The sequence below is a fragment of the Gadus morhua genome, chromosome 10 (genome assembly GCF_902167405.1).
Source record: "Gadus morhua chromosome 10, gadMor3.0, whole genome shotgun sequence".
NCBI classification, from domain to species: domain Eukaryota; kingdom Metazoa; phylum Chordata; class Actinopteri; order Gadiformes; family Gadidae; genus Gadus; species Gadus morhua.
The window spans coordinates 24746598-24759097 of NC_044057.1; the positions used below are offsets into that span (position 1 = coordinate 24746598).

Consider the following 12500-nt stretch of genomic DNA (forward strand, 5'->3'; position numbering starts at 1 on the left):
GAGATGGGTGAGGGTGGAGACGGGTGAGGAGCGTTTAGCAGGAACAGAAAGACAGAGCGCATTGAGGGTAAGAGGAAGGGCAAGTGTGAGACAGAAACATCCTAGGGTGGGGAGGGGGGAGGGAAGGAGAGAAAATGATTTATAGAGTGCCATGGTTGTTTCATTTTTTCATGCTCCCTCTCTCGAGACTCTTGGTTGAGTTTCAAACGTCTTGGCAAGGAGCTCGAAAAACTCTTGGCAGGAAAGGTAGAGCACACACTAAAAATCACACAGACAAACACACCCACACAAACTCGAAATCCCACACAAGACTAACTGAGACACATACACACACACACACACACATACACACTTGCCCTCGGTCAGAGAACCACAAACAGGTGTTAAATATCTATTAGGCCTCCGCCTTCCTGGTTGCTCTCCCAGTGTCTCCCTATGGCTCGGGTTTATATGTGACCAGTTGCACTCCCTCTAAACGCTGTGTGTGTTTGAATACTGTGTGTGTGTGTGTGTGTGTGTGTGTGTGTGTGTGTGTGTGTGTGTGTGTGTGTGTGTGTGTGTGTGTGTGTGTGTATGCGTGTGTGTGTGTGTGTGTGGGCTATGTAAGTGTGTTTGTGTGTATTCTATACTGTCTTAGTGTGTGTGTGTGTGTGTGTGTGTGTGTGTGTACCATGCGAGTGTGTGTATGTGTGTGTGTGCCTGTGTATGTGTATGTGCACTATGTATGTTTCGGTGTTTGTATTTTACTACTGGTTGTGTGTGTGTGTGTAGTGTGGTGTGTATGTGTGTGTTTGTGTCCAGTGTACCACAGTACCAGAGTCTGTGGCAGCAGATATTTGCTGTGTTGGCACAAAGTCTTACTTACTACCCTGTGGTTGGATCTCCATCTTATAGCAACACAAACATCTGTATCACATCAGAACATTGTATTTAGCGTGTCTCTTTTTAACCCTTTGTGATAGTAGAGCAGCAGACTAAGTTACCAGTACACTACCCTGACCCCGTATTGATAACTGTATTCGTCAGTTATCGTAGTGTTCACGCACCTGTAATGAGATGTGAGCAGAGGGGCGGAGCCTTGTGCTGGGCAGCTCCACGTATGCGTCCCGACCCAGGAAGTGAGCGGTGGCCATCTTGTGGCATTTGTTGCCATAGAAACCGGGCAGGCACCTGCAGACAGGCTCCCCGGCCACCACAATGCACTGCGCGCTGTTCTGGCAATCTGATTGGTCGCAGGGACTGGTCTGAAGCAGTATCATTGGTGGAGGATTCTGACAGAACAGCCCACTGCAGGAGAGGGGGAGGAATTGTTATTAGAAAGGGAATCCAAACTTAATATCAGCTACCATCATCTACCACCGATAGGCTAGTCTTATTACATTCAAAAGTTTTGAAAACAAACGTGTACAATTAATAGAAAGATTGATTTAGATACTTCCAATAATTTAGCTTACCTAGCTTACCACTATTGAAGGCTCTTTAAAATTGATACCTGAGCACTAATGACTAATTAGGGCTAAGTCTGCACCCTGGTACTATTCAGGGCTAGCTCCGGCTACTACTTAATAAGATTGACTTCTATGCTCTACAGGAGTCTCTCTCTCTCTCTCCCTCCCTCCCTCCCTCCCTCCCTCCCTCCCTCCCTCTCTCTCTCTCTCTCTCTCTCTCTCTCTCTCTCTCTCTCTCTCTCTCTCTCTCTCTCTCTCTCTCTCTCTCTCTCACGTCGAAATTGAGATGAATTTGTCTCTGTCTCCCTCATCCACAGGCCAAGTCAACAGTCTCAGATATAATTAGCCACATGGAGGGGCATCTGCTGCGCTCACACAAGCGCGCACACAGACACACACACACACACACACACACACACACAAAATCACCTACACACACCCAAATTGGGTCTAGACAGTCAAGTGTTTAATAATGAAGATCCATCTGTGTATTTGCCTGCGTGTCCGTATGTCTATTTGTATTTTTAGATATTGACTTTGTGTAATATATATATAGAATATATAAATATATATAGATATATATATATAGATATAGCTATCATGAATACCTTCCTAGTTTATGTTGGGAAGGCTGAATTGTGAGTGTATTAAACACCTTTTAAGTTTGAAACATTTTCAGATTAACAGCCCATTCAATTTGAGAGCCAGCTCGTCTGGTTTTGCGAATGTAGATAAGGGACTACATGAAAGAGGGCAAAGGATAGGTCAAACCAACTACCAATAATCCTTCAATCAAATGTCTCGCTTTCGTTGATCCCATCAGTGCTGTGTCAGCATTTGTACATCAGCATACGTGCATGTCTGCATATCGATGTGTCTTTGTATATCGTGTCCTCTCTATGTTGCATGGGGTTTGCGAGCTCACCTGAAGCCCTCCTTGCAGACACAGGTGTAGCCATTTATGGCGTCCACACATTCTGCGGCGTGCTGGCACTTGTTCTCCAGACAGTCATTGTAGTCCTGCTCACAGTTCTGCCCCACATAGCCGGGTAGGCACTCACACCTGCAATACATAAAACTCTTATCATTAAAGGACCATTATATACTCACTGACCACTATATGGCAGTATTGAGATATTGAAAAGAAAAACATATGATCAAAAGTGAAGCTAAAGGTTGCAGTGGATGTCACAGATATTTTAAATATTAACAAACACACTATGTTTAAAAATCTCTCAAGTGGTAGAATCATTTATATTTTAACAATTTAGACTTCCAACAAAGATCGCAACCATCAAAACACGTCAATCAAAGTCGTCAAGTTTATAATATACTGTATATGCGTGTTACTATATTCTTGTGACTTCAATTACAGTCTTTCTCTCAATATGTGAGCTTCATTAATGAATTCCTAATATTTTATCTTATTTTACTTGATACAACTCTGACACAAATAAGTAAGCAAGCATGCTTTGAGCCCCATGGCCATCTATTGGACGTGTGGTTTACCTGTAGGTGCGACCGGAGAGTACACACTTGGAGTCATGAAGGCAGGGATCAAATCCCTGAAGACAGGGATCAACCACTTCTTCACAGAGGTCTCCTAGAGAAAGGGAGAGAGAGAGAGAGAGAGAGATTTGTCACAGATTATCGTCATCAATTCCATCGTCATTGAAGTTTTTATGTATTTGTGTCTTTCAAAGACCAACATGAGAGGTTCAAAACACTGGTGAATAAATGTGCCAGTCAGATGAGGCCTCTGATAGATAATCCCTGGTCCCCAAGCCCAATACACAACACACAACCACACATCAACACACGCACAGTCGCAGACAGACGCACGCACACACACAGGTGTGTGTGTGGGTGCAAGTGTCTGGGTATGCAGATTACTGTGGTTCAAGGGGCAGTTATGGGTGTAGTTAAGGGAATGGATGCAGGGCTAGTTTAGTGTGTGTGTGAGTGTGCGTCACTGTGTACGTGAATGCATGTGTGTGTGTCGGGAGTGCTTTTCAGATGACTTTGTCGATTGCCAAGGAATCCGATTGTTCAGACTGTTACTGTGATGAAGATCAAATTGGCGTGTGCATACCTGTGTAGTTGGGGGGACAGATGCAGGTGTAGTTGTTGACTCCGTCCACGCAGGTGGAGTTGTTTTCACAATCGTTGTCTTCACAGTCATCTGGGTTCACCTCACACCTCAGACCTTCGAAGCCTGGTTGACACACACAGCTACACAAACACACACACACAGACACACACACACACACACACACACACACACACACACACACACACACACACACACACACACACACACACACACACACTTTATTAACTGCTTTTCCTCGTCTTCCTGGTGGTTTCCAAAATAAACGCAACTAACAGTAAAATATAACAGTCCTAATGCTCTCTCTCTCTCTCCATGAATGTCTTTTTGTCTGTCTTACAATATCTGTATGTCAGTTATTATATCCTAACTCTCTTTGCTTTCAACTAAAGGATGTGGAGAAGCGAGAGAACGATAGAGAGAGAGGAGTGAGAGGAAATGGAAGAGAGGGATGGAAGAGAAGGGAGAAGGGATAGGCTGAGAAAACGAAACATCAGGAAAAATTAGAGAAAAAAATAACCAATAAAGGAAACGGTCAGAGACGTCGGTCTGGGAATATGAGGCAACCAGCAAGCTGTGGCTGTGAGGTCAGAGGTGAGCGTTCACCCAATCACATGGGAGCCCTGACATTTAAACCATATATCTTGACAAATGGGTCCCTGCCACGGAGACATGAGAAATCCCCGGCTAATTGGACGTGTTGGACATCCACAAGTGATTACATCATACGTTCAAATGTCACCGAGGGCTGCTTCGTCCCTCGCCTCCTCTCCCTCTCCTGATTTTTTTTTCCAGTTATTCATTTCAGTTCTCCCTCCCCATCATTCATTGCCCCACCTCTATCTCACTCTCTCCCTTTCTCTCGGCCTCTCTCTGTGTCTCTCTCCCTCTCTCTCACACTCTCTCTCTCTCTCTTTCTTGCATTCTGTGGCCCATACCATGCTACCTGTGTTAGCGTTAGCATTAAGAGGAAAGGTCTGTGAAGGGCAAGCTTAGCTGCTAATAGCATTACCATGCAGGGCGCTAAAGGCCAGTCGCATACCCTGCGCTTCAAAGGGCAAAGGGCTTGTTAAGCAGCCCAGGTAGACAAAGATGAATCCCGGTAAGGTGTTCATGACAATCGGTTCACTCATAATACTCAAGACTGTAGGAACAAAGGGGTTCCTACAGACACTCACAGTTCACAGAGAGTGAGCATGCGTCTTGAGTGCATAACTGCAAATTCGATATGGGGTTGCGTCGTTAAAACGGATGGTAGGTCCTGTTTTTGGCCTCATCGTAAAATGATCCCCCTATTCTCCACTTTCTGTGTTTAAGGGAGGGAGGGGGGGAGGGGGAGTAGCGGTGAGGACGTAAGTTGGCTGCTGGTGTCTTTATATACGCCAGTGGGGATCAGACTGGACCGGGGTCATAGTGAGCTGTTTCCTTAGTGCTGGATGGCCCAGCTCAATAGCAATGACAAAGCTAATTACTTAGCCGGTAATTTATGTGTGTCCCTGCAGATGGGAGCATGAGTGAGGACTGAAAGGTCCGCCGGCTAATGGGCCTGGGAACCGCAGAGTTAACCTTGCATCCCAAACGGCAACATCTGAGTCACCCCTGCTCCTACAGGGTTTCCTAAGCATTTCAAACTGCAGCAGGGGAAATGCTAATGCTGATGCACAGGGATGTGTTCACCAATATGTGTGTGTATATGTGTGTGCGCACACACGTGTGTGTGTGTGTGTGTGTATGCGTCTGTGTGTCTGTGTGTGGTGTAAGCGTGTGTCTTTACCAATTATGAACACAGAAATAGGCTTAATGCTATCATCATCATCGTCATCATCATATGATCTCGTCAACAACATGAATGGTTTGGCTCCAGGATGTTACTTTACCTGAACTGGTCTTCCAGGCCAGGCTGGATGTGACAGGTTCCTCCGTTGGAACAGGGGAAACTCAGGCAGCTGTTGATGCTCACCTCACAGTTTTGACCCTGGGAACAGGTGAGGGAGGAGGAGAGGAGAGGAGAGTGAGGAGAGGGGAGGAGAAGAGGTAGAAGAGGACAGAAGGAGGAGATAAGGATAGAAAGGGGAGGAGAAGAGAGGGAGGAGAAGGGAGAAGAGGAGAAGGGGCAGAGGATGGGAGAAGAAAAGAGGATACAGGAGAGAGAGAGAGAAGAGAAGAGAAGGAGGGGTCCAAAAGGATGAGAGAGGAAACATAACAAGGTGACGGTTAATATTCAAATTCAACAACAAACACATTTACTTAAAGAGTTTGCAGAAGGTTGACTTTGTGTGGGGAACCTTAACTGCTCAATTGAATTAATATATTACATTAGTTGGGATTCAAGTTCTATTTGTACATTATGTTGGAGAACTATGGTTTGTAACCACAACACCTATTGTGTTAAATTACAAGATAAGCTTTGCAGGATAATGCTATACTCTCCATCCCTCTGGTCTCTGACTTCGGCTCTCAAACAAAGGACAACAAGTTCTCCTTCACCACTTGAAATATTCCTTTTGCGACCCCTGCGACCTAACCCTTCTCTCTAAACTCTTCTTTCCTACTTCAATCCTACACTATTGATGTTTCTGTGGACTATTCAAACACTTAAATGAATGCCCTAGTGAGGGATAGCACACATATACCCCCCCTTCCCCACACACACACACACACACACATACATATGCACATACATACGCACGTGCACACACACACACACCATCCCAGCACTAGACTCAATAGCAGATCTACAAATCTGACCTAACCGTGGGCTCTGACAGATGGGGCTGCCCTCTGTGTTGTGTGGCGTCGATACATTGACCATAGAGGGCTGCTGTCATCATGACCCTAATGATCAACCAGCAGATGAATTATGCATGGCCGTGCCCAATACCCAAAGGAACGTCGGTCTCTGCTACACACTGCAAGATCCATGTACCACAGAGGAGAATCCTTTTGTTTTCCTTTAGTGGCTAAAAATCCACTTGTTAAAAGTAGACCTCATACTGATCTGGGCTCGACTCGTGATGACAAGTGAATATTCTGTAATTGGAAGTCAAAATCTAAAGGTCACATTACTAATTAATCGCCATGCCTCTTCGACTAATCCCATCACCTTTATCATTATCATCATCACCATCATCACCATCACCATCATCATCATCATCACCATCACCATCACCATCATCACCATCATCATCATCATCATCCTACAGGTCATATGTCAGGAGAGTGTATGGAGGCTTATTTGGAGTCTCATTTCTACGGAATTGGGTGGGAACGCGTTCTATTCCACCGATCGGATAACAACCCTTGGAAGTCTGCTTTACACAAACGGCCGACGGGTGACCCAGTGACACGTTGACCCGGGTCTTACCTTGAACCCAAACGGACAGGTGCAGTGGTAGGATCCCACGGCGTCAGCTACACAGGTGCCGTTGTTGTGGCAGGGTGCCGCCTGACAGGGGGCGCACTTTGATGTCAGACTGATGTCAACTGGGCCTGAAGAAGAAGAACACAGAAACATTTGGGTTTATTTATTGTGGACCTGAGTCGCTCCACTGGTAGAGCATGACGTATTCACTGATAGGGTAAGGGGTTTTAATCCTGCCGGAGCCTCACCACTCACGATATTGTACGGCAGTTTGGATAACAGCGCCCCGTCAAATGGTGAATACAATTATTTCAGCTCTGTTGGACGTACTAGAGTAAGTACTTGTACGGGACTTGGAGGAGAAAACCGAGAAATGCACTCATTTTGGAGTGAGTCAGTGATAGATGCTTTGTCACTGATGTGATAGAGAGTGCGTCGAACTGTCCACTGAGGTGCCACTTTAAGAACACTCCTACGTGATACCAGGACCGTGTCCCTTTTGGTCCCATTTTCAAATAATAATAAACCTGCTCTGTTTTTGCCCTCAGTTTTCCCGCTAGATGGTCACATTTGTACTGCCGTTTAGGGTCCTTGTGAGGTTCTAGTGGAAGATGGAAACGTCTGCTAAAGCATGGGATCATGCACTGTTAAGGCTGCATCGACACGCCAGGTTAAGAGCTGCATCTGCTTTCTGCACACCTTGATCCCCACTAATCTGCACTAATCTTCAGGGATTAATACAGACTGCAGGGGTTTGGTCTCTACTAGAGATGATGTACAGCCAGGGAAGAGATGCGAGAGATAGACATACATAGGGGCATATGGATGGACGGACGGATAGATTGATAGATGTACAGACAGACGGACAGACGGATAGATACCTTTACATTGGAAGCGGTTCAGAGGCGTGGTGAGCAGCAGTCTGTCGGCCATGTCTGGTGGTCCAGTACAGCGAGCAATGCCTATGGAAACCCATAGAAACATTGTGTTGTTCTCTCGGATTACATTAGTAGGCAATGGGCCATTATACCATATCATGTTGTATATCTTATTTTGCATGATAACATTCAATGACACATCTTATCACTTCATTTAAACCACATCAACACCATCCCCTATCATATCATTCAATATCATATCCACAATGTATCCGTACACAACAATTCATTTTATCGGGGTTTATGTAATATGTGATATCTCACCAGGTTCTTTGAAGCCGGCCTTCACCCACTGAGAGAGCCAACGGAGATCACAGTTACAGTAGAGAGGGTTGGCCCCAAGGGCCCTGCACATAGACAAACACACACACACACACACACAAAAACACACGCAAAAAAACACACACAGGCACACGAAGACACAGACACGCACACACACACAGGCATACATTCGAGACGATGAGAAATTAATATTACATCTCACAATATCACATTGTGGGATGTAAGTCATTATTAGACAAGCTCAACATAAAATACCACAAGCATTCACACACACGCACACACACACACACACACACACACACACACACACACACACACACACACACACACACACACACACACACACACACACGTGCACGGTTGCACTTACAGGTGGGACAGGGAGGTGAGGTGGCTGAAGGCGCCCTCCGGGATAGTTGAAAGGTCGTTGCCATGGAGAGTCCTGGATGAAAGAGAGGACCAGCCACATTTAAACATCATCGCTCTATCATTGTGGATGACTTGACTGAGAAGGGAGTAATTAAAACCATTACTACACATATATAGCTTGGAGCAAAGCTGTGAATGCCAAACTGTTTGTTTGTGTGTGTGTGTATCTGTGTGTGTCTCTGTATGTGGTCCTTTGCCGGTGTGTGTTTATGTGTTCATGTCTACGTGCGTTTGCGTGTTCACGTGTGTGTGTGTGGGTTTGTTTCTGTGTGTGTGTGTGATCTAAAGTTTTCTCCCCAGGCTCCAGAGTGCAGACAGAGCGTCCTGAGTGGCTCCGTCTGAGTGCGTCCCTGCCGGCTGGATATGAGGTCACATCCTATTAGAGCGAGGGCAGTCATAAGGGACCCTAGCTTGTGTGTGTGTGTGGGTGTGTGTATGTATGTATGGTATTGTGTGTGTCTGATGGCATGGTTATGCATTTGTGTGTGTGTGTGCGTGTGTGTGTGTGGGTTTGTGTGTGCGCGTGCGTTTGTGTGTGTGTTTGTGTGTGTGGTCTTTTGTGAGTGTGTGTGTGTGATGATCCAGCATCCCCCGCTCCAGACTGGCCCAGGGGGCTTGTGGGTAATGAGGAAGTGACAGTGATGGCTGCCTGGCAACCAGTTGCTATGTGGGAGCAGACCGATACCGGTCCCCAAGGCAACATCAAGTGAAACAAGAGGAAGGAAAGAAGGAGAGAAGAAAGAGAGGTGAAGAAAGGAGATGAAAGAGATTGAAAGATCAATAAAAATCTCCAAACACTATAAATAAGTGTTTATAGTGTTTGTGTGTTTGAGAGTTGAGACACGACATCCTAATTTCCCGTGTTTAGTTTATCTGTGTGTGTCTACATTTGTATCGGTACATGGGAGGATTGGCGCGCCCGTTAATGGTAGCTCTGTGTGTGTGTGGGTTGGGAGACAGCAGGTGGACAGATAGATGGATGACTGAGAGAAACAGAGGCTGAAGGTCGATTCATCAAACACAACAGAGAGAGAGAGAGAGAGAGAGAGAGAGAGAGAGAGAGAGAGAGAGAGAGAGAGAGAGAGAGAGAGAGAGAGAGAGAGAGAGAGAGAGAGAGAGAGAGAGAGAGAGAGAGAGAGAGGGAGGGAGGGAGGGAGGGAGGGAGGGAGGGAGGGAGGGAGGGAGAGAGAGAGAGAGAGAGAGAGAGAGAGAGAGAGAGAGAGAGAGAGAGAGAGAGAGAGAGAGAGAGAGAGAGAGAGAGAGAGAGAGAGAGAGAGAGAGAGAGAGAGAGAGAGAGAGAGAGAGAGGGCGAGGGCGAGGGCGAGGGAGGGAGAGAGGGAGAGAGGGAGAGAGGGAGAGCATGGTGATGGTGAGATACAGAATAGGGAGGGGCAGATAGAGAGAAGGGTAAGTGGAGAAAGGAAAATAACACAAAAGGGATGAAACTTAGGAGAGAGATTTTACAGAAGATAAGGAAAGAGAAGGAAAGGTGAGAAGGGGTGGAAGTTAGAAGAGGAGAAAACATAGGAACGGTTTGAACTTAAATGCTGAACTTTGTATACTTGTTAATCACCTTAAAGACATTGGCCTCTGTATTCCCAGTGTGTCCCCTACAGGCTCGGTAAAGAGCTCTCTCATTGTCTAACCCCTCCCTGCTTCTTAATGACACATCTTTGTATTCCCTGTTCAACTCCCACCTGCTCCTTCATGACCTGTCCTTGTGTTTTCTGACCAACACCCTACCTGCTCCTTAGCATCGGGTCTCTGTGTTCACTGTCTAACCCCTATACCTGGCTCCTTATGTAACTGTGTCTCTATTCACTGTCTAACCCCTATACCTGGCTCCTTATGTAACTGTGTCTCTATTCACTGTCTAACCCCTATACCTGGCTCCTTAAGTAACTGTGTCTCTGTATTCACCGTCTGACACCTACCTGCTCCTTAATGATGTGACTCTGTATTCACTGCCCGACCCCTATACCTACTCCTTAAATACCTGTGTCTCTCTATTCACTGCCTAGCCCCCATAACTGGCTCCTTTAATACCTGTGTCTCTCTATTCACTGCCTAGCCCCCATAACTGGCTCCTTTAATACCTGTGTCTCTCTATTCACTGCCTAGCCCCTACCTCCTGCTGAAACATGTAATGCAATAGCACTGGTGATATCAGAAGGGACCTACAACAGACGCAGCGATGTGAGGCCATCAAAGGCCTGGACGGGAATACAGCGAATTTGATTGTAGCTCAGGATGCTGTCAAAGAAAAACGAAAAAAACAAGACAACAACATTAGGTTACATTGTGTATTGTAAACACCAAGAAAATACAAGGATGGTGGAACAATGTCTGAGAGGGACGGAGGAGGAGACAGCAAAAGGAGAGAGAGAAAGAGAGAGCGCTAAAGAGAGAGAGCGCTAAAGAGAGAGAGCAAGAGAGAGAGAGCGGGAGAAATCGAGAGGGAGAGCGGGATAGAGTGAGAGAAAGAGAGAGACGCACCAAGACGGAGTCTTAAAGAGGTCATCAGGCGTGAGTCACCGAAGGAAGGAAGGAAGGAAGGAAGGAAGGAAGGAAGAGTGAGGCCGATGACGAAGAGGGAGGGGAGGAGACTAGAGAGGAGGACGGGAGGGTGGTAGAGGTGGATGGGGGGTCATGTTTAACAAGAGGATGGGAGATGCACCACCCTATAACTCAGGATGATGGGTGAGCTCAGAGGGAGCCAACGAGACAGAGAGAGAGAGGCTCACACTCGGACCGTCACTTCTCTAAATATTGTTATCGTACTTGGTTGTATTCCCCTTTTTACCTTTTCAAACTGCTTTTGCAATGTTAATGTATATTTTCTATGCCAATAAAGCTATTTTGACTTCAATTTAAGAGAGAGAGAGTATGGCATTAAAATCCATAGGGAATACAAGAGTAAGACAAAGTACAAGCAGGCTTACAGTGTGGCCAGTTGTGTCATGTTGGCGAAGGTGAATGGGACCACGGTACTGATGCTGTTGTTGCTTAGGTCCCTGCAAAAAACAAACAAACAAACAGACAGACCAATAAGCAAACAAAGAGAGGCAGACTAGAGAGACTAGAGCTAGAGAGACACCTACCTACACACATACATACATACATTCATACATGCATACATACGTACATATATACATACATACATACATACATACATACATACATACATACATACATACATACATACATACATACATACATACATACATACATACATACATACATAATAAGAAACAAAGTACCAAAAATACCAAAAAAGACACAAAGAGACAAGAATGTAGACAGACAGACAGACAGACAGACAGACAGACTGAGGGTCAAAGACTGACTGACTGACTGACTGACTGACTGACTGACTGACTGACTGACTGACAGACAGCTGATTGGGGTTAAGGCTGGAGGTGGATGGGAAACGTACACAAGGGAGAGCTGCTTCAGGGACGTCAGCTCTCTTGGTACAGACGTCAGCATGTTCCCTTCCAAGTACCTGGAACGGAGGAAACCACAAGTTAGCTTTACATGTGTGTACCACACTCACTCACACACACACACACACACACACACACACACACACACACACACACACACACACACACACACAGACACACACACACACACACACACACACACACACACACACACACACACAGAGGAAATTGACATGGGGGTCTACACATCATGTAAATACGTTTTAGAGCATGTCAAAGGGGGACCTGGGAAATGTCCAGTCCTCTCTGTGTGGATACGTTTCCAAACAGGGCCCCCTGTAAGATATGTATGCGAGTACAGGCAAATACATGCACTTGCAATCACACAGGCACACTTACACACACAAACATATAATATTCTCTTCTCTGATCTGCTCTCTCTCCATCAGGTCATAAGTAGGTCATGTGGACAGTATGATGTACAGT

The 12500-nt window shown here is 45.9% G+C and overlaps 1 protein-coding gene across 1 annotated transcript in view; it reads right to left on the minus strand.

The window, feature by feature from the left end:
- Positions 1-12500, minus strand: part of slit3 (slit homolog 3 (Drosophila)) — a 192499-nt gene that overhangs the window by 13320 nt on the left and 166679 nt on the right. Inside the window, exons 21-32 of the mRNA XM_030367896.1 lie at positions 12005-12073; positions 11511-11582; positions 10750-10821; positions 8510-8581; positions 8122-8204; positions 7801-7881; positions 6923-7047; positions 5436-5533; positions 3541-3680; positions 2958-3051; positions 2374-2511; positions 1047-1287 (exon numbers count right to left, since the gene is read on the minus strand). Of these exons, the coding sequence (XP_030223756.1) occupies positions 1047-1287; positions 2374-2511; positions 2958-3051; positions 3541-3680; positions 5436-5533; positions 6923-7047; positions 7801-7881; positions 8122-8204; positions 8510-8581; positions 10750-10821; positions 11511-11582; positions 12005-12073 (1285 nt within the window). The remainder of the gene's footprint in view (positions 1-1046; positions 1288-2373; positions 2512-2957; positions 3052-3540; positions 3681-5435; positions 5534-6922; positions 7048-7800; positions 7882-8121; positions 8205-8509; positions 8582-10749; positions 10822-11510; positions 11583-12004; positions 12074-12500) is intronic.